Source organism: Dunckerocampus dactyliophorus, chromosome 9, assembly GCF_027744805.1.
Source record: "Dunckerocampus dactyliophorus isolate RoL2022-P2 chromosome 9, RoL_Ddac_1.1, whole genome shotgun sequence".
NCBI classification, from domain to species: Eukaryota; Metazoa; Chordata; class Actinopteri; order Syngnathiformes; family Syngnathidae; genus Dunckerocampus; species Dunckerocampus dactyliophorus.
In genome coordinates this window covers 12737074-12757651 of record NC_072827.1, presented here as the reverse complement: position 1 = coordinate 12757651, position 20578 = coordinate 12737074, and the positions used below count along the sequence as shown (strand labels likewise).

Here is a 20578-nt window from a genome sequence, read left to right as displayed (position 1 = left end):
TGCTCCCTGAGGTGTACCTCTGGTATCACACACGCCTGTGGACACAGATTTATTGGCTATTAAAAAGCTACACTGAAATGCATTTCGGAAAATGCTGTGTTTATTCTGCTGAGACGTCCTTGTGGGAGGGAACAAAGCAAAAAAAGACTCTCATACAGAACACCACTACACAGCGCCAAGTTTAAATCAACTTTAATACCTTCTTAGAAACCTTGGTTGCTTTTTTTTTACAATTCAATTATTGGCTATTCAAATACTGTACCCCCCAAAAAGACATCTGTACTTACACTATACACAGAACTTGTATTCCTTTGGAAGAAATGAACAAGAAAAAAAGCAAGCAGGAATTCATAAAGGTACATCTGACATTTATCTACATGTTATACAAACACCAGGAGCAAAGAACAGGTCACTTATTGATGTTTTCCGGAAAATGATAATCAAGTGTAAGGTTAGTTTTGGACACGTTAATACACAGCGTTTACACAGAACTCAAAAGACATCATTTCAGATACACTCCTCCGTTATAGAAGGATCATTTACAGTTACAGTAGCTCCTATAGCTTCATTGTGTCTTCTTGTTCAATATGTCTGCACTTTCTTATATTCTGACACATGTTTAGGAGATGCACACGTTCACCTGGACAGTTGAAAACTTGTTTGAAGTTTGTCTCAGTTTTTTTTCCCTTGAAACATGTTAAGGTTAAAAAAAACCCTCCATCTTCTGTAATATACTTAAAAACTTGATTATTTTTTTTACTTGACACATGTCAAGATGGAAAAAAACCCTCGAGGTTTTAGATATATGAGAGGTTGTTTTTTTTACCCTCACATGTGTTGGTAAAAAAAAAAAAAAGAAAACTCATTTTTTAGGGTCAAAAACTTCAGACAAGACAAACGTCAGACAGATTTTTAGGTACGTTTATTAGGTGGAGTTTGTTTTTTTAACCTTGACCCATGTCAAGATGAAAAAGGTGTATTAGATGGAGCTTTTTATTTACCTTCACATGTGTAATATTGTAATATACCGAAAAACTCAAGTTTACTCCATCTAATATATCTAAAAATATATTTTTTTCACCTAAAAACACATTAAGATGAGCAAAAAAAACCAAAACAAGTTCTTAGGCATATTAGATGGAGTTTTAAAAAATATGTACTCATTTATATAATCTATATTTATACAATATTTCTTATATACCTAAAAACTCGAGTTTACACAATTGAATATACCTCAAAATGTTAGTGTTTTTTAATGCCTTAACACATAACAAGATGGAAAAAAAACTAAAGTCTTTCGGTATATTAGATGGCATTTTAAAAAAAAAGACATATTTATTTATTTATATAATATTTCTAATATACTTACAAATTTAAGTTTACTCCACGTAATATACCTAAAAGTGATTTTTTTTTTTTTTTACCTTAACACAAGTTTTGAGGTATATTAGATGGAGTTTTACAAAATATTCATTCATTTATATAATATTTCTAGTAAACCTAAAAACTCAAGTTGACCCAATATAGCTAAATATTTCATTTCTTTAACACATGTCAAGATGGAAAACAAATCTGAAGTTTTTAGTAGTTGTATTTCTTAAGTCTGTTTTTAGGTATACGAGATGAAGTAAAAAAAAACAAACATTTATTTCTATAATACTTTTAATATGCCTAAAAACTAGTGCACTCCATCTAATATACCTAAAAATGTAAGCATTCCTTTTTAACCTTAACACATGTCAAGGTAAAAATACTCAAGACTCACACCTCAAAACTCAAGCTTTTCACCTCGATGGATTTTTTTTATCTTGACACGTGTCAAGGTAGGAATCTCGTGCCTTTAGGTGCACAGTATTACATGGAGATTTAAAATATTTATTGATTTATAGACTATTTATTCATTTGTGTATTATTTCTAGTATGACTAAAAGCTCGATCTGTTACCGTTTTTACCACAACACACGGTGGGCAAAAAAACCCCTCCATCTAATAAACGTTTGTCTCCTTTTTTTTCACACGTCAAGGAAAAAAAAACGCCATTTAAAGTACGTAAATCCTGAAGTTGACTGCATCTAAGATACCTAAGATGTGTGGGAGTATAAGGAAGTGAGCATATGAGGATCTTTACATGATGTGGAAAAGACAGGGAGCACAGTCAGACGAAGTCATTCCACGCGTGGCCTCTAACTGTGCTGAACAGTCAAAGCACGTTCCGCACCTCACTACGAGACCAGATGTTCCACTTTTACACCAAAGCGTCAACATGTCCTCGTTCCGTCTCCAGATGTGTTTTACTCCTCACATGGAAAGACTTCCTGACATGACATTTTCCAGGTGATGTCAGGGCGGCTGACAAAGTGCTGATTATTGTCTCCTCTCCTGACACTTGAACGCCACGTGATGCCTTCATGTTCATCGGGCGAACAGACCGCTTTCAGCACGCACACGTGCGATATAATGACGATGATGATGATGGCGGAGAATTAAGACGTCAGTTAGACATTTGGCAAGCAGGAGCCCGTGATGTTAATGATTCACCGTTATTCTCTTCAACTCCACTTGCTTGGCTCCTTTTCTCACGTCATGCTAGCGTCAATCCGTCATTTGACTTTCATTCGGCTCATTGGACAGCGGCTGTCAAAGTGCGTCTATTATCCAGACACGCATTGGTCAAAGCTTTTTAAAATCATCGCCATTGTGTTCAGTGAAAAGGTAAGAATAAATGCGAGCGCACACGGAGCCACGTTTCGTGCCATACGTGATGTTTAGAAGGCGGGGAGGGAGCCGTTTTCACCTCCAACTTGCCTGCGTGTGGCCTCGGCTTCCCCGCAACATCTGGACAACATAATAATTAGCAGTGCTTTGCTGGGAGGGTGGATGGTGAAAGCTATTCTCAAGCTGTCAATCCACAGCCTAACTCGAATACTAATGACACTATTAATTGTTTGATTGCTTGAAAAATCTTCAAAATAAATAAGAGAATACAGTAGATCCTTAGGTTGCTCTTCATGGGGGTTCCCTTCCGGGACCACCAGCAAATGGCAAAAGTAGTAATTGAGATGTCCATAAAAATACCTATTTTTACACACAGCTCGCTCCTCCCTCTCCAAACCCTCCTGCTAGCTTGACGTTCTCCTCCGATTATATAAGTAAAAAATAAAATTGACTGTTGTAATTGTTATTATTATTATTGCCCTTTTCTTTATTACATGCATTTTTAAACGACAGTATAACATGTATAAATACGCCCTGCGATCGGCTGGCGACCAGTCCAGGGTGTACCTCGCCCACTTGTGTCTCACAGTGATACGTTCAAGAACCGCCAAACAAAGTGCAAAATCTCAACGCTTGACGAAAAAACATCATCAGAGAAGCGTTTTACCTGTATTATCACATATGCATCAATTATTACTGACTTATGGTGAATGAGATGTATTTTATTCTGCGGAAAAACAGACTCTTTTCAGAGGAAAAATACAAATATAATATGTACATAAAAAAACACAAAAAAATGAGAAAAAAATTGCGTGAATTCGTGGGTAAGACACCAAGCATTCATACACTTTTTGTCGTAGTTACATTTAAGACAAGCCGTCATTGGTTCCAGCTGGATTCTGACCTATTTTATGAGAAAAAAAATTAAAAAGTTAACCAAAAATCCTCAAAATTTGCGGGGCCGTAAATGCTGAATCACGAAAGCGTGGGAATCCACCATAGACCCTAATCTTAATTAGAGTTGCACAACTTAGGCAACGTTGCGTGGATGTATAGTTATTTATAGAAATTAATTTGAATGAAGTGAACATTTTTGACTTTGAAAGGGAATTTGTATAAAATGTGATGAAACCCTGGTTTTCGAACACACCACTTTTTGTATGATTCGGGTTTTTGAGGAAAATTTTGCCTGGGTTTTTGTATACCGTTTTGGTTTTCGTTCAATATTGCGCCTATTATTTATTTTTTGCAAAGACATCTCAATCACCCTAAGTCAGTAATAACTTATAAATACGGGATAATACAAGTAAAATGTATAGTATACATGTACCACTGTTAAAGAGCCCACAGTATTTTACATGTTTATGTCTTTATCCTTCGCTGATCATGTTTTTTCGGCAGACGTTGATATTTCAGACTTTGTTCGGCGGCCCTTGAACACACCATAGTTGCGTGCTGTACCGCACTAGCTTGATAGTCAATTCGGCCTGAACACAAGTTAATATATGATTGGAAATCGTCGATTATGTAGAGGTGGCTTGGAGAAGCACTTTCGCTAGTCTGTTATCCGCTAGCCTTAGCCTGACGACCACGCCAAAGGCTACACCGTGGTGCCGATTCCATCTGTTCATGAATCATCACACATTATCATTCATTACTTTTTGAGTACTGATACATTTTAGATTTTAAAATGTGTGAGGCATTTTTAGGTCTTAAACCTGGATTAAGTTGCGAGTTTACAATGGCAATTGAAGAGAGAAGGGGAGGGCCAGTCACTTTGATTCTTTACTTTTATAATCGGAAGAGAACGTCAAGCTAGCAGGAGGGTTTGGAGGGGAAGGAGTGAGCCGTGTCTCAAAAATAGACATTTTTATTGGTGTATCAATTACTCGCAGATTTTTGCCATTTGCTGGCGGTAACCCCCGTGAAAAGCAGGAATCTACTGTATTGTATTGTACCCTAACACTCCAAATGGTATCCCAATGAAAAGTGGTCTGTTACACTGGAAAAACTTGCTGGGTGGAAGCAGGGCTGAAACTCTGGTGAGAACATGTTGGAAGTATCTCACAACCATTTTGGAATGGCTTCCTGCTCAGGTTCTATTTAGGTGAGTGGAGGAGAAAGGAGTTTAGAGTTTGACGTGACGGTGATTTAAAGGTCAGACAAAAGTCTCAGCGGTCATCCTGTTGAGGAGTAAGGTGTGTCGCTATGGTAGTTGTAGTCAGGACACACCTTCTGCACCAGTTTATAGTCCACGCTGTAGAAGGCTATGTAGATGCATATGACCTTGAAGGGCTTGGAGCAGAGCCAGGAGACGTGACTCTGTGTCTGCTCCTGGTAACACACCTTGGATGGGTCGAAGCTACACAGAGCCGTCTTCTTGTTGCGGTCCGTTTTCTCATACTCAATGCGGCAGTTGAAGGATTTGGTGTCTTTGGTTTCCAGCGTGGACTGCTGGGCCATCTCGAACTCCACCACCTTGGAGGGCGGCACCAGGCTCACCGACACGTTGCCCAGACCCGTGGAGTTGTGGCGGAAGTAAACGCTAAAGGTGCCGTTGCCGTGGTCCACGATCTTGCCTGTGATCAGCAGATTGAGTTTGACCGTCTTGATGTTGGAGTGGAAGTCGCCCCATCCGAACATCTTTTTGAACTTGCCGGTCTTGACGATGGGCCTGCGTTTAGTTCTGGCCTGGGGATCCTGAACATCTGTCTGGTTAGATAACCAGTCCCAGAAGTCCTCCGTGTTCTGTAAATATGACATTTCCCTCACGTTGCTCTTGAACCCCGGGGAGGCCCTTGCAAACAGACGCAAGGGGTTGAGGATCCGCGGACTGGCCCCTGTGGGAGACGTCTGTTCGTGTGTACCATCCCCCCACTCGATGAGCTCTGTGGCTCCCCCACGTACTTTCCTGCAGGAGACCTTCAGAGAAAACACAGCACACACACAACTAGTAAGTGGCACACATCAACAATTATGCAAATATTGTCAATCCACTGGTGCAAAGACACACACACACACAAACACACATACACACACACACGCAATGTCTCCAGTTGGTTTCAAAAAAGGCAAAGTGAAAGTCATTTAAACTGCCATGAGACACCTCACAACAAGTCTTCTTAACTTCAGTGGTACTTTAGAAAACACACACCAGGAGTGCAGAATACAGTAATCCCTCATTTATCACAGTGAATTGGTTCCAGAAGAAAGATTCCTTATTTATACATGAAATATTTCCATCATTAGATCATAGAAAACCAGTTCTAAATTAAGGTCCTCTAGAAATGAAATAACACCCATATAGTCACCTTTACCTTCACCTGGTGCCCCTAAATGTAATAGTTATTTCTCACTTCTATTCCAGTCATATTTTTCAAATGACATTCTTCAAGCAAGATGCTTCAGATAGTGATTGTATAGTCGTAGGTCACATCAAGACAAGCTTTGGTGAAAGCACTCATCTGGTGACATGAAGAAATGCTGGTAGGTTCTCGTCCATGTCAAAGTAGACGCCAATGAACAAGTGCCACCATTCTTTGATGTTGGTTTATTTGAACCTTGACTTGTAATGGTGGCCTACAATAAAATCGGCTTATCATCTGCTAAAGTATGCGCTAAAGTGCTAATCCAGAGACACAGCAATGAACTGTGATCCTCCTTGTGCCTCAAAGCTGTTTAGCCTCAGGAGCCGTTGCTGGTCCACTTCAGATAAAGCGTTAATAATTCACCGCAATAAGCTTAGCTAGTTTTATTAGTAATTAGCGCCGGCTTTCCCCGGGCCCGGTTGCGGGGATCACTGCGAGAAGCAGATGTTGAAAGCGAGCGAGCAACGGCTGTTTGAATTCTTGCTGAGCCGCTGTGCGCTACTTCCAGAATAATTACCATTTTGCTGTAAGCCTAAATGAAGTGCACGTGTGCTAAACTAACAAAGTAGGCCTGTCTGCTTGAGTTACATAAAAGCTTCCTAACCCATACTTACAGTACAAGTGCATCATTACAATTATTGGTTACTAATTACACCGTAGAGCACATTAAATATAAGACAACAGCATTATGGCCACTTGAGATCCAATACAAGCTCGATAATGAGAAGTGCATTGGTCATAGAAAATCATAATGTAACCCAATGAGTATCCTCAGCTTGCTTATGAGCATGCACAGTAAAACATGATGTACCTCCGAACACATGCAGATGTTAGGTATTATTACACTTTTGTATCATACTGTATGTCACAGAAGCCTTCACAATACACACACATTCACATAGCACAATCAAAGTTGCACAACACGTACATATGACATATGATGGAAAAATACTGGGAAAAGAGGCAGACACACAATAGATGCATTGTTCTCACTCACACAAGCTTAACTTTCACTTCTGCACAAACTTAACGATCACTTTCTAGAGGGGCGTAGGGGCTCTTGATCTTCCTCACTGATGATATGAGTCCAGCACGGCAACCACATACAGTATATTGCTCTTATTTTTTATACAATTGTGTGATCATTGACTACTTCTCCGATATCAACGCAGTCTCAAAAAACGGGAAAAAAAGGCTAATAATTAATAAGAGTTATTGTGGGCATACAGTGGATCCCCACAAAATCGCGGATTGTTGGATGAAAAACATTTTTTTTAAATTATATTACTTATTTTCTCCAAAAAATTGTCCGCTTTTTCTGCAGAAACCACATCTCATTCACCCAAAGTAGTACTTTTTATAAATACATAGTAATACAAGTAAAATGTACAGCATACATGCGCCACAAAACCCCCCCCCAAAAAACACCATTTTAGCATGTTTATGTCTTCATGCTTCACTGGTAATGTTTTTTCGTCAAGCGCTGACATTTCGGAATTTGTTCAGGTGGTCCTTGAACGTAACATGGTTACTCTGAGACATAAAAGTGAAATCCTACATCATCGTTCATTGTTGGTGAATACTAGAAGCTGCAATAATGACTAATCGACGATTAATCAATTATCCAATTCATTAACAACTATTTTGGGATTCGAGTAATCGTTTTTTGTTTTATTTAAAAAAGTAAATATCCGCTGAGCTCAGCCTCTCAAATGTGAATATATTTGAATTTTCGTAGTTATTATCTTATCTATTATCTTTGTCACTCACATCAGCTTTCATTTTGAAAAACAGTGATCAACATTTTTGCCTCTTTTCGGATATGTTGCGGCCCAAACCACTATCTGTTTGTGTTTGCTTCATATTGAATTGGTCCATTTAGGGCAGGGGGGTGCAAAGTATGGCATGTTTTATTATTTTCCTGCGGCACATTGTAAAAATACATTTTAACAAGAAAACTTAAAAAAAAAACAAAAAAGCAAAAATCGATAAATCAGTAGTAATTTAACAAAAATATAGTCTAAATATTAAGACCATTTAAAAAAAATCTAAATAGAAAAAGTAGTAATTTTACATGATCAGGAAATAACGTCATTTTAGTAGCATAAGGTTGAAATATTAAAGAAAGACATTATTTTTTAAAAGTTGTCATTTTATGAAGAACAAACAAAACAACGATTTGTTGTCATTTTTAAAAAATTAGACTGCGAAAAATTAGGTTCCAAAAATAAAGACAAAATATTATGGCAATAAAGTCATAATTATAAGAAAAAAAATGGGATAAATGGAAAAATAGCTGTAATCTCGTATCACAAGATCTCGTGAGATTAAAACATGACAAGATTTCTCATTCAGAAGAAAAGGTCTCGTGGGCACCAGTCCTGGGACTATAATAATTAAATGATTACACAATAAATGAAAATGAACTCAATCATTTTGCCAGCTTCAATACATTGCCATGTGCATGCTTGTCTGTTTTTGCCAGCTCCCACCTTCAAACAGGCAGGAAGCAGGTTCACTCTGTGCATTGTTTTCAGCTCCTAGGAGCGTTTGTTCCATAGAACAGCGGCATGAATGGAGTGAGCCCTTTTGTCAGTCATACAGCCTCTTTGTCTCGGTGGGTGGAGGCGGGACCGCTAAGTCCTCATCTTCAAAGTCTTCTCTAATACTTGGCATGACAGACTGTTGCAGCAGGCGTGTACATTTATTTGGGATATAACCTTATGAACTTAGCATATCTACATGTGTTTACAGTATAAAATGTCAAAGTGGCCCTTGCACCCTTTCGTTTTTCACTATGTGGCCCTCGGTGGATAAAGTTTGGACACCTCTGGTCTAGGGTCAAACCGATTGATCCAAACAACAAGCTTCTGATAAATCGATTCAGAAAATTGTTAGTTGTAGCCCTAGTGAGTACCTATACATCCATCCATCCATTTTCTATACCGCTTCTCCTCATTAGCCCATCCCAGATGACTTCGGGCGACAGGCGGGGTACACCCTGGACTGGTCGCCAGCCAATCGCAGTACCTATACATTGTATACTTTAAAATGCGTTGAATAAGTGTCTGACACATATTGTAGAGATACGGTCACTCAACAGTCACTTTTATTGCAAATGTTGATCAAAATCGTAGGAGAACGCGGGAGGGTTTGGAGGGAGAGCAGCTAGCCATGTGTCAAAAACAGACATCTTTATGGGTGTATCAATTACTCGCTGATTTTTCGCCATTCCCTGGTGGTACCTGAATGTAACGTGAGACTAATATTGTCTAATAGTTTGACTTTCTTATGTCGTCTCACAGCGAAACGTGCATTTAACATACAAATACATTCTATAGCCACCTCGTACAGTTATGTCACGCTGTGACAACTCCAGCGGTGTAACCAAATGTTCTCTCTCTCAGGTGAGCTTTGCATGAGATGTTTATAATGCAAATGAGAGCGAGAAGTTTAAGTATGATGAGCAACTGGGGAAATTGCAGTGGCAACATTGGGCTGAGGAGAGAAAATATCTACTTAAATGCCCCGAGACAGATGAAGCACTGAGAACCTGAAATCCTCCACTGACACATAAGCTTTCCTGCTCTCTCACTGTCACAACACACACACTAACACACGCACCTCACTCATTTAGGCACAAGTGGTTTAAAAACTCAGCCGTGGAAAAAAAAAAAAAAAGAGAGAGAGAGAAACTCAACAAAACAGTGGAAATATGAGGCAAGGTCTCATGAAGGAGACTCTACAAAAGCTTAATTAAGATTTCTTAATCTGTGCTGCCGTGCTAGCGGCGTTTCAGGGCGACTTGAAATAAGACATTATTATGATAATAAGTGTAGCCTCATAGAGCTTGAAACCGGCAGAGCTCATTTGAACAATGCGAGGCAAAGACGAGCGGCAAACATTGCCAATATCCGCTCCCTCACTCTGCAACGCGCACAGAAGCCTGCCGAGGCCTGGCGCACTCATTCAGCAGTCCATGCATAATTAACAGTAGTGACTAACAAATAATTACACATCATACATCAACAACTTCATTGGGAATTTCTACACACAAGAGCACATTAACTGTGCCATAATTAGGACACTGTCATTATATCATCATGTCCCGTGCGTGTGTGTGTGTGTGTGATGTAAGAATAAAAATGTGAAAATGGAGAAAATATGTATTTGTACGGTCAGCCTGTGGTAATATGGAGATATGCCTGTGCAATATTATTTATTTATACATATTTACATATCTTGGGGGTGTCAAGAGATTAAAACGTGACAATATTTCTTGTTTAGAGAAAAGATGTCTCGCAAGAACAGGGCAGCCAATCAGACTGTGAGCTTGGGCATCGCTACTATGAATGACAATACACATAATGTGGAAGTGCAGGCAGGATCGGAAGCACACATTAAGCGCTCTACGCACACTTTACTCCTTGCAGTCCAACCTACTTTGGTGTTCCCAACACCACTAGGTTTGTGCTTTTTTACTTCCACCAAGCGCAGAGCGGAGGTTATGCTTTTGCTGGCGTTTATCTTTTTGTTTGTGTTCAAAATAACTTGAAAAGTTCTGAATGGATTTGGATGGAATTTTCAGGAATTGGGATATGGAAGAACTAATTACATTTTGGGGGTGATCCGGATCACCGTCTGGATCAAGGAATTTTTTAAAGGATTCTTTAACCTCGCAAGATAGGACCATTTTCGCCATTTGTGCATATAACTCCACAAAAACCGGGGTAAAGAAATTCAGGACAAGTTGCCAACAGGTTCTACAAAATATCAAAGACTGAAAAATGTAGGATTATTATTTTGGTGTGAATCACAATGTGGGGGGAACTATGGCGCTTGGCGGAGGTCTGCACTCTTCCAGTGCTTTTCTAGATTCGTCTGAGTTCAACAGCTGTGGGGGTGTGATGTCCAAGCAGAAGCTGTAGTCAAACTTGCTGAAGTTTGATCAAATGTGAAGTCATAGGCAGCTAAAAACGATCGCTATATATGACCTCTATCCAAACATGTGATACTAGCCTATTTCGGACTTATTCACTTCCAGGTTCGGCACTCTATGCATCATGGGAAGTGTAGTTCTTTTAGCGTGAACAGAAAAATAATCTACTACATTGCGATCTGCAGTCTATTTGACGTGTTTTCAGAAAACTACACTTCAAGATAAATGATTAGTTGTCGTAGTTACAACTGCTGTCATTATTTGAAATGATCATTTTTAGTTTTTTTTCAATTTGTGGAAAAATGCTCAATGGTTTGAAACATGCATGCAATGTTATAAAACATTTAAAGATGTGCCTGCATTGTTTTGAGACTCCGTTAAATAAAAAGGTGTGTTTGTCCACGATTGGGGACAGCAGCCTAAGCAGGGCAGCCCCTAATTCCCTCTCTTCAGTTACTTCGTCCAGCTACTCCCAGCCGATCCCAAGGCGTTCCCAGGCCAGTTGAGAGACATAGTCTCTCCAACGTGTCCTGGGTCTACAATAATGTTAGCATCTATTAATGTTAATTGTAATCTTAAAATAAATACCGACTATTTAAGCTTCAGTTGTATGTTACACATGAATGAATGTATTTTATTATTATGGATGTACAATCACCATAGTTAAGATTGGATACAATGAAGTGGATACACACAGGCACGGAGAGACACACACAATCACTTGCCACTGAGGTTGTGTAAAAAAACACAAAAATGCTAAGATGATGATGTGAACGTATAAATAAATATGTGAGTGCCATAAGAGTCAGTTAGAAAATTGCAACATTTTGGCAACCAAGTGTATTTTCAGTACAGTAGAGCCAGCAAATGGCGAAAATCCGCAAGTAATTCATACACCCATAAATATTTTTGACACACCGCTCGCTCGTTGCAATTGTTAGATTAGATTAAGCTCCAGAACCTTCCCCTTCTCTCCTCAATATGTCTCACACACTCGTCAAATGCATTGTACAGTATAAAATGTATAAGTACTCACCACTAATGAATGATAATGTAAGATGCACCTATGGCAGGGGTCAGCAACCTTTACCATGAAAAGAGACATTTTGCCTCCTCTTGTCGGGAGCCGCAAAACAAAAGCCGCTTCTAAACTTGTAAAAACTGTACTGTTTTTTAAATGTTACCTGTTACAACCACAAAATTCAACAAACTGAAGTGAGCCTATTTGTAGGGGCTTACTCTGAAATAATTGAAAGACTTAACTCTGTAAGCCTTACTGAGTGGTTCCCATATTTGTGTAAAATTAAAACAGAATGTAGCCAACTTTAAGATAAACAAGTCCGTCAGAGTTCACATATCTGCATCAGTGTTGTTTGGTCCTGTCCTTGACTGACTTTGCAAAGAGAGGCATAATTTCATGTTTATTTTTTAATTCGGAGAATAGATGCTCTGATATTTTTATGAACGATTCTCTATCATGTGCAGCACAGTGTTGCCAACTGGGTGATTTTCTCGCTAAATCTGGCGACCTCCCAAGCCCTCTCGGTGGCATTTTCTCAAAAGCAACTACCAACAAATGTTTTCCTGGCGTCGTTGAAAGATTTTTCTGGTATTTGGAGACGTGAAAGTGAAAGCACATATTGTTCTGAGTGGTGACTGTACAGTCAGCTGCCGCTGCATGCTGTCTGCCTCTCCCGGAGTCACCACCTCGGCGATTAGTGTGTCACGGGCTCGGAGAACAGAGCTACAGCGCGCTTCTCGTTATCGGTGTTTAAAAAAAATCACAGCGCTCAGCGAAGGGAGCCGCAACAAGGAGGCTGAAGCGCCACATGTGGTTCCGGAGCCGTAGGTTGCAGACCGCTGACCTATGGAATCTGAGTTATGGTGTACAGAATGTGGCTCACAGCAACTATGGTGCGTTCAAGGACCGCCGAACAAAGTGCGAACTCTCAACGCTTGATGAAAAACATAAGGACACAAGCTTTTTTAACAGTGGTACATGTATGCTGTACATGTTACCTGTTTTATCACATAAAGCTTACCGATCGGTAATCATTTATATATAATATAACCCAAGTTGACTTGGGCTGAATGAGATGTGTTTTCCATGAAAAAAAACAACTATTTTTGGAAAAAAACCCCAAACCTTTGCGTGTCAGTGAATGCTGTATAGACTAGTCTCAGCCCTGAGTGGCTGCAACGGTAGAGGTCATCATTTTTTTTGATCAAGCACATTGAAGCAAATTTATGTATGTATTTTTTGCCTAAATTAAGCATTTTGAAGCATAAAAATGGCTAATTTAACTAAAATACAAATATAAGGCATTCAGAAAAGGCATTCTAAGACGCTGTGAATCGATCACACGGACAACATCTCCTTACCATGCCTGTTATTGGTCGACAAAATATGAATAGTTTACCAAAGTTTACATATTTTTTGCCAAAATTAAGCATTTGCAAGCATAAAAATTGCTAAATGAACTAAAGTACATATACAGTATAAGGTGCATTCAAAGATGTTGTGATATGTAGTATTCTACATTGGTCACTAGGTGTCAAGTAATGTTACTGTAGTATTCGTTGAGACACACAAGCACCAGACTTGAACAGCCGGCTTTTATTGCAGGTTTGAATGATCTCACAACAGGCACAATAATCCCTAACACAGGCTATTGTTGTGGCTGTAACTCACGCCCAGCTAAAACTCAACTCTGAACCCCCGACATCACTTCCTGTCCGCCCCCCACTCTGCTCCCTTAGTACCGGAACACACTTACAGTCTTATTATGTCTACTATATTGGGTGGTACGAGTGTAAAGGTGACTATAGGGCTGTTATTTCATGTCTAAAGGGCTCTAATAATGTTACAAACCGTATTCAGAAGGTCGTAAACAGGTTTTCTATGCTCTATAACTACGAAAATATTCAATTTATAAATAAGGAATGGTACTTTGCGGAAATTCACTTATCGCTGTCGGGTCTGGAACCATTCATTCATTCCTTTATTTTCTATGCTGCATAATCCTCACTAGGGTAGCGGGTTCGAGAGAGGGTGGGTACATTCTGGACTGGTCGCCAGCCAATGGCAGGGCACATATAGACAAACAACCATTCACACTCACATTCATACCTATGGACAATTTAGAGTCGCCAATTAACCAATTAAGTGCTATTCAAGTACAATTTTCCTCCTGCTTCAAATATTCAATATAGACTTTGGTTTTAATGTATGTTTCTACCACTGTTGTATTAATGGTAAATATTAATTTGTACTTAATATCAATGTGATTCACGTTTTTGGGTGGTTATATTGTTAAATCATGTACAGTATGAATATTCTGTGGGAAGGTTCTGTCGCCAAAGGCATACAAGCATGTAGTGTTTGTGGTATTTTACTGTTTTAATCAATAGTATCCACAGCTTCTGTTTAAACTTGAAGTCTGGCAGCAATCCACCGCACACAGAGGATGGATCAGCCTCGACATCCATCCGTAATGAGCGTTGCGCAGCCGGCTGTCTGCTTGTCCCGTGGGTGGACATATCTTTGGGAGGCCTGACATAAAGGTAATTGCTACAGTGACCACAACTAGCCTGTAGAAGGTTATTAAGCAGCCAGTGACATCTGGATCTTCTGAAAAGATGCCGTTCAAATGCCTTCGCCGCGAGCAGCCCCCGGCTTGCTGTGATGGGTTCTGTGCCGCGGGCGAATGCTAAAGCAGTGTTTTGATGTCCATGATGGAATCTCTTTCAAGCAAGTCCAGTTGACAAGAAAGGCTGCCACTCAAAATCTCAAAACTGCTTTTTCGGGAGCTTGTAACATCTTTACTTGCAGTCCAACTGGATCTTTAAACTAAAATGATCCACTTTTATTTCCCGATGTAGTTATCCAAATGTGCATCTGGGGAGAATTGGTTTCAGGCGTGTTTCTGAGGGTAAACAAAATGGGCAATTAACCTGCTCATCAGCGCAAGCAGAGCAGTTCCAATGATGCACGCCGCTCTTCTTCATGGATTTATCTGTGCAAATTGACCTCACTTTGGTGGTGTAATTCATTTCTCTGCTAATTTTCTATGTCTGTGGCTCCATTAACTTGACGCTTTTCTGCATAGAAAAACAAAACCTGCTCACGGGATGGAAAATACACCATCCTCACTATTCTGGACGGGCAACTTTTGAACATGTTGTCTCAAGGATGTAATGTCTCCACATCAGCACCTTCCTTCTTATGTTAGGGGCATATCCTTTGTAATGATTCACATCCAGAGCCAGTTCCAGGAGAGAAATGCCCTGGAGGCACTTAGCCAGCCCAGCGTGAGAGACAATACATGCTGCTGAAGAATAGATTGGTGCTCTGATCACTGGAACAGCCTCACGCACCAAAGCCATCACTTTTAATCACTTGCTGTGTCCAAGGAGACACATGGCAGGTGCTTCAGCCCTGTGCTGGATCACAACAAAGCATCCACACTGGAGGACCCTAACCCATCACACAATGCCACCATGAAGGTGTGTGTCTATGTGACTGCAGCATCTAACCCCCTTCAGTTTAATACGTACCGAGAATGACCCCACATAATCATTATATGACAACTAGGTGGTTTAGATGCTCACATTTTTGACACATACTGATAAGCAATTCATAGAACATCCAATAAGAGTCTTATAGGAGATATATGGTTAGCGTACCTTTCGGTTTGTGTGGAAAATTTGGGCAAAAATTTTGCAATTCGTACATTTCCTGGCGAGCGTACAATATGGCGAGCGTCTTGTTGTCATCTACTGTATACACAGCATGAGTCCAGCTGTATTCGTAATGTATTTTTATCACAAAATGTTCTTGTTAGCAGGCTGTTAGCACGGGAAAACCGGAGTCACTGTTCCCCAGCTCTGTTGCCCATCAATGACGTCATCGGCAGTCGACTCTGTTCTTTGCTAACCAACACAGTTAAAAACAGATATGAAAACACACCTATTCTGTCCATAAAGCCCTTTATTAAAACACCTCCAACAATGTTTTATCATTTTATATACGTGCTGTGACCAAGCAGTAACAGGTACATTCATGATAACATGTAATACTTACAGTATTTTGCTGTACTTTGGTCGTTTTAAGCATTCCCGGAACTTCCTTCCTGGGTGCATTGATTTCACATAGAACATAGCAACGAATGCCTACACCTAGCATGAACTTTTCCAAACTGAAAGAGAAAAACACGGCAGCAGTGGCTGCAGCTCCAATATGTAGCATTACCTTTCGATAGTGGCCTGACATGTTGTGAGCGACTGTGTGGTGAAGCTAGTCGCGAGCCGGCTAGTAGCTAGCTGGTGTGGCGAAGAGTCACAACGGCAGTAAAGTAGTTGTTATTTGTTAATAACAATAATAATACTAATAACAATGTCGCTGTAGCTTGGTTAATATTAGGGATGTCTGATATTGGCTTATTTGACGATAACCGATATGCCGATATTGTCCAACTCTCAATTTCCGATTCCGATATCGATATGTGTAACATCACATATCTCCTGTCTTGGAATGACTGGACTGGACAGGACCGGACTTGTTACCTTATTATGTATTATTATTATTATTATGTATCGTTCTAAACACACATCTGTTGTGAAGCTAATGGGTACAGCATCAGCAATTAGCTTCTCAACGTGGCTGGAAAAACATTGTAGGCTTAGGCTGTGACATTTGTTTTAAAAGCCAACAGAGTAGCCATTTACATTTTTTTGATCATCAAAAAGTCCGGGGCCGAAAATCAAGCGTCATAATTTTTATGTATGCCACGCACTCTTATACAGTATATCCGTTACCATGCTACAATACAAAGTGCATGTGCACAGTAAGATACTTTGCATGCTTAAAGTTGGACTTAACTTTCAAAGCACTTGTGTGACGAGAGGTGGTCCAACACTCAATATCAATCCGATGCGAAATTGAAGAAGAAAAGTAATCTACCGAAGAAAGATGTATACGAATGAAAATACACCCATTATACGTGCTGTCATATAAATGGGCTTATAGTTTCTTTTTAGGCGCTAGTTTCCGCATTTTCCGTTTTCACGAGCATTTGTGAGTTCCAACATTTTCACTTTGTTTTTTGTATAAATTTTGCTTGTCCCTGCAAAGGTTCAGTAGCCACATTCCCCAGAGTTTTTTTGTTTTTGAACTTTTTTCCTTTTATGATGGACTTAAGAAACTTTTTGTCGAAATGAACACAGACTTCCGCGTGCGAAGACAGCCCGTTCTGATGTCATTTGACATCTCGGTATGACTACGCTTGTTTTGACCGCCGTCTGCTTGAGCCCGTGACGACTGCAACCGGACGTGACGTCACATGCAACCCAGCAATTAGCGTTACGTGCACTTTTTTTCTAACTCTTCTGCAGCCTATTTTGGCACCGAATCGGTTGGGCCTGAATTACTGACATCCTCTGCTAAATGCTGTCATGTAGTGAAGCCCCTCATGCCTACATTCTTTCAACATGTAGCGACCACACCAGAACCTCAGTGAAACAAACATTAGATCCATTTATACATTGGATTATTATGGGTTCAAAGAGTCTACTGGTGTGCTCGGATGACTGCGAGCCAGGGAGGGTTCAGGTCCCACTCACTCACAGTATGAACGTGAGTGTGAATGCTTGTCTGTCTCGACACGTGTCTGTGATTGACTGGCAAGCAGTCCAGGGTAGATATGCTGGTTAGGATAAGCTCTGGCTGATATTCTACAAATACTAGAATCTTAAAAAAATGACTGCCATGACTCCCTGACCATCAACATGCTCATGTGTGTATAAAAGCCACATAAATCATAAATAAATGCTCGGATAAAAGCACAGCAAAGATCAGGTCTCATCAGTCTCATTACATGGCCTGAGGCTGGCTAACAGCGATGATCTGCCATTGTTTCAGGTACTTAAGATCTCAGGTCACCTTGTCGAGGCAACTCGGTAACATACTTCATGAATCCAAATGCATCTCTCAAGCCTTGCTCAAGGTCTCGCTAGGTTTGACATCAGAACAAGGCCGATCTTCAGACTTGTCTATTGAACTCCGACTCTCCGGCTAAGTCTGGTAGCGCCACCCCCTGCCAATAATAATACCACCAGTAAACTCAGTACCAGGAAATATGTTGATGCCTATCAAATGCAAATAAGCTCACTTCATGAGCGCCCTGTTTACACAGCTGCCTGGCTGCTACTGTCCAAATATTCCACTGAAGGTGAAGAAGACGAGCTAACGCGCTAAAAAGAAGTGGTTTTCATGAACAATACTCCCATGGTATCACTCGTTTCGTCTCTTCAGCGTGTGTCACCTCACCACTTTTACACTTGTACTTGAAAAAGATGTATCACATTGCCATGAAACATAATGAGCGACAAGGGATCACAGTGGAGATGACGAGGTACAGGGGAGGCGTCCTTTCACAGAAGGAGCGACATTTAATTTACAGAGTGGAAACTGAGATTGCGTGCGTGTATTTTTGTATGTGCCATCTCCACTCATACGCAGATATTTTCATAAAGTGTGTTTCGCCCTTTCATCCTCAATCAAACAAAGATTTTTGTCCTGAAACACGGTGCTTTTGGAAAACTCCGACTTGGGTGAAAACTTTCCGAACAACCGCCTTCAGCATTTGATCAGCGTGAAACAATCTTTCAGTTTATTGAACAAACGTCGGTTTTCAAACACCCTAGTTTTTGTATGATTCAGTTTTCATCAAAAAATGGTGCCTCGGTTTTCTCGTACACTATCTTGGTTTTCATACACAAGACGCACATCAAGGACATAATAGACAAACTAGTCCGTTGACCTTGTTCGTTCTGCAAAATCAAGTGCCCAAACAAAGATCCCAGGCTTCTGATTGGCCAGAACGCACACAAAAGCTAAGCGGATTTTTAAACGGTGTGTGTGGGCATACAACACCACTCAAAAGTTTTGGATCACTTTACAGCTGCAACAATTAATTGATTAATCGATGATTCATCGATTATCCAACTATTTTGGTATTCGATTCGTCGTTTTTTTATTAAAAAATGTAAAAATGCTCTGATTTCAGCTTCTCTATTGTGAATATTTTTTAATTTCCTTAGTCATCCATGAAAGCTTTGTGTTTAGACAAAACAAGATTTTCACACACATCAGCTTTGACTTTGGAAATCAGTGCTCGACATTTTTGCCCTTTTCGCATATGTTGTGGAAAAAACCTCTGTGTTCGGATTGATTTGGATTTATATAAATCGATTCATCAAAACAACGCTTAATCGACTGAGAAAATAATTATATACAGCCCTAGGTTACTTGGAAATTTGTTTGTTTTCCAAAGTAAAACACATGTTTCACAAACAATTGCATTTAATCCAATGATTTTAAATTCATTCAACAGGTGATTTACAAAATGATTTACAGTCATGTGAAAAAATGAGGACACTCACTGGTCTAACTTTTCTCCTTGTGTGAAAATCTGGCGAAAACATGCATCCCTACTATCCCTATACTATTATTTTTCTGTCAAATACAACACATGGTGGCGCCATTATTAAACCCCACAGTCAGATTGACTTGAAATTTCAACAATCACCATGAAATTTGGTCCACACCTTTAGGGAAGTGACAAACACGTCTGCAAAATTGAAAAAACAAGGCTGCTATCAAGCAAAATGTCTTTGCAGGTCACATGTGGTACATAGCGACTAATTGTTAGTGTGTGGTTTAAGACAAAAACGCTGTACAGATTGTAAACACACAGCAGCACGAAACAGTTCTCGTCAAACACTTCGATATTATTAGATACAGTCAAACTTGCCTATAGCGGCCACTAGAGGGAGACTGCAAAAGTGGCCGCTATAGACAGGTGGCCTCTATAGCGTCCAGTTTGAATGTTGACCAGTAGAGGGGGAAAAAAGAGAAAAAAAAGAGGGGGGGGGAGAATAATAATAATGTTGACCAGTAGAGGGCACTGTGGGACTGCGGATAAAAGTTGTACAGCACTACGAGGCTTGTTATTATCCACGACCCACAGAACAAAGCTGTGCTAGTAATGTCTTACGCTTGTTTTTAATATTTTACTTTTTATACGGCAGAGTTGTCATTACAGCTTTAGTTCATCAGGAAGTGACGGGAAGTGACGGTGGGCGTCCCGAGCAGGAGAGCTAGGCTCAATGCTAGCTGTGAGTTTGGAGAGAGTTGGGAAGTGTGTTTATGTTGGCGTGGATGTAAAGTCCTGCAGTGTTCTCCGCTGTTAATAAAGCCATTAAAGTGCATCGGCGACGTGAGTCTCTCCTTCCCCACAACAAGCGGCATTACAGTATTGACACACATTGTGCACATTGTCTCACACCAGGAAATAAACGGTGTCACTTGTTACAGGCATTGGCTGGACAGCTATGTAGTGGGGCTTGTTTAACCTTTGCCTTGTGGGCAAGCAGGAAGGAGAGACGATGCTGAGAGATGTGTGTGTGTTCTGAGCTGCTGTCTGGTGGCCACGTTCAAGAAATAAAGTTGGCAGAAGCAACAGGAGAAGTTTCCTTCTTTGCTTCGGAGCTGAAT

The 20578-nt window shown here is 40.1% G+C and overlaps 1 protein-coding gene across 1 annotated transcript in view; it reads right to left on the bottom strand.

Annotated features, from left to right (window-relative positions):
- Positions 1–1930: 1930 nt before the first annotated feature.
- Positions 1931–20578, bottom strand: part of nxph2a (neurexophilin 2a) — a 37263-nt gene continuing 18615 nt past the window's right edge. The window contains exon 3 of the mRNA XM_054786981.1: positions 1931–5637. Within this exon, the coding sequence (XP_054642956.1) occupies positions 4894–5637 (744 nt within the window). The 3' untranslated portion in view covers positions 1931–4893. The remainder of the gene's footprint in view (positions 5638–20578) is intronic.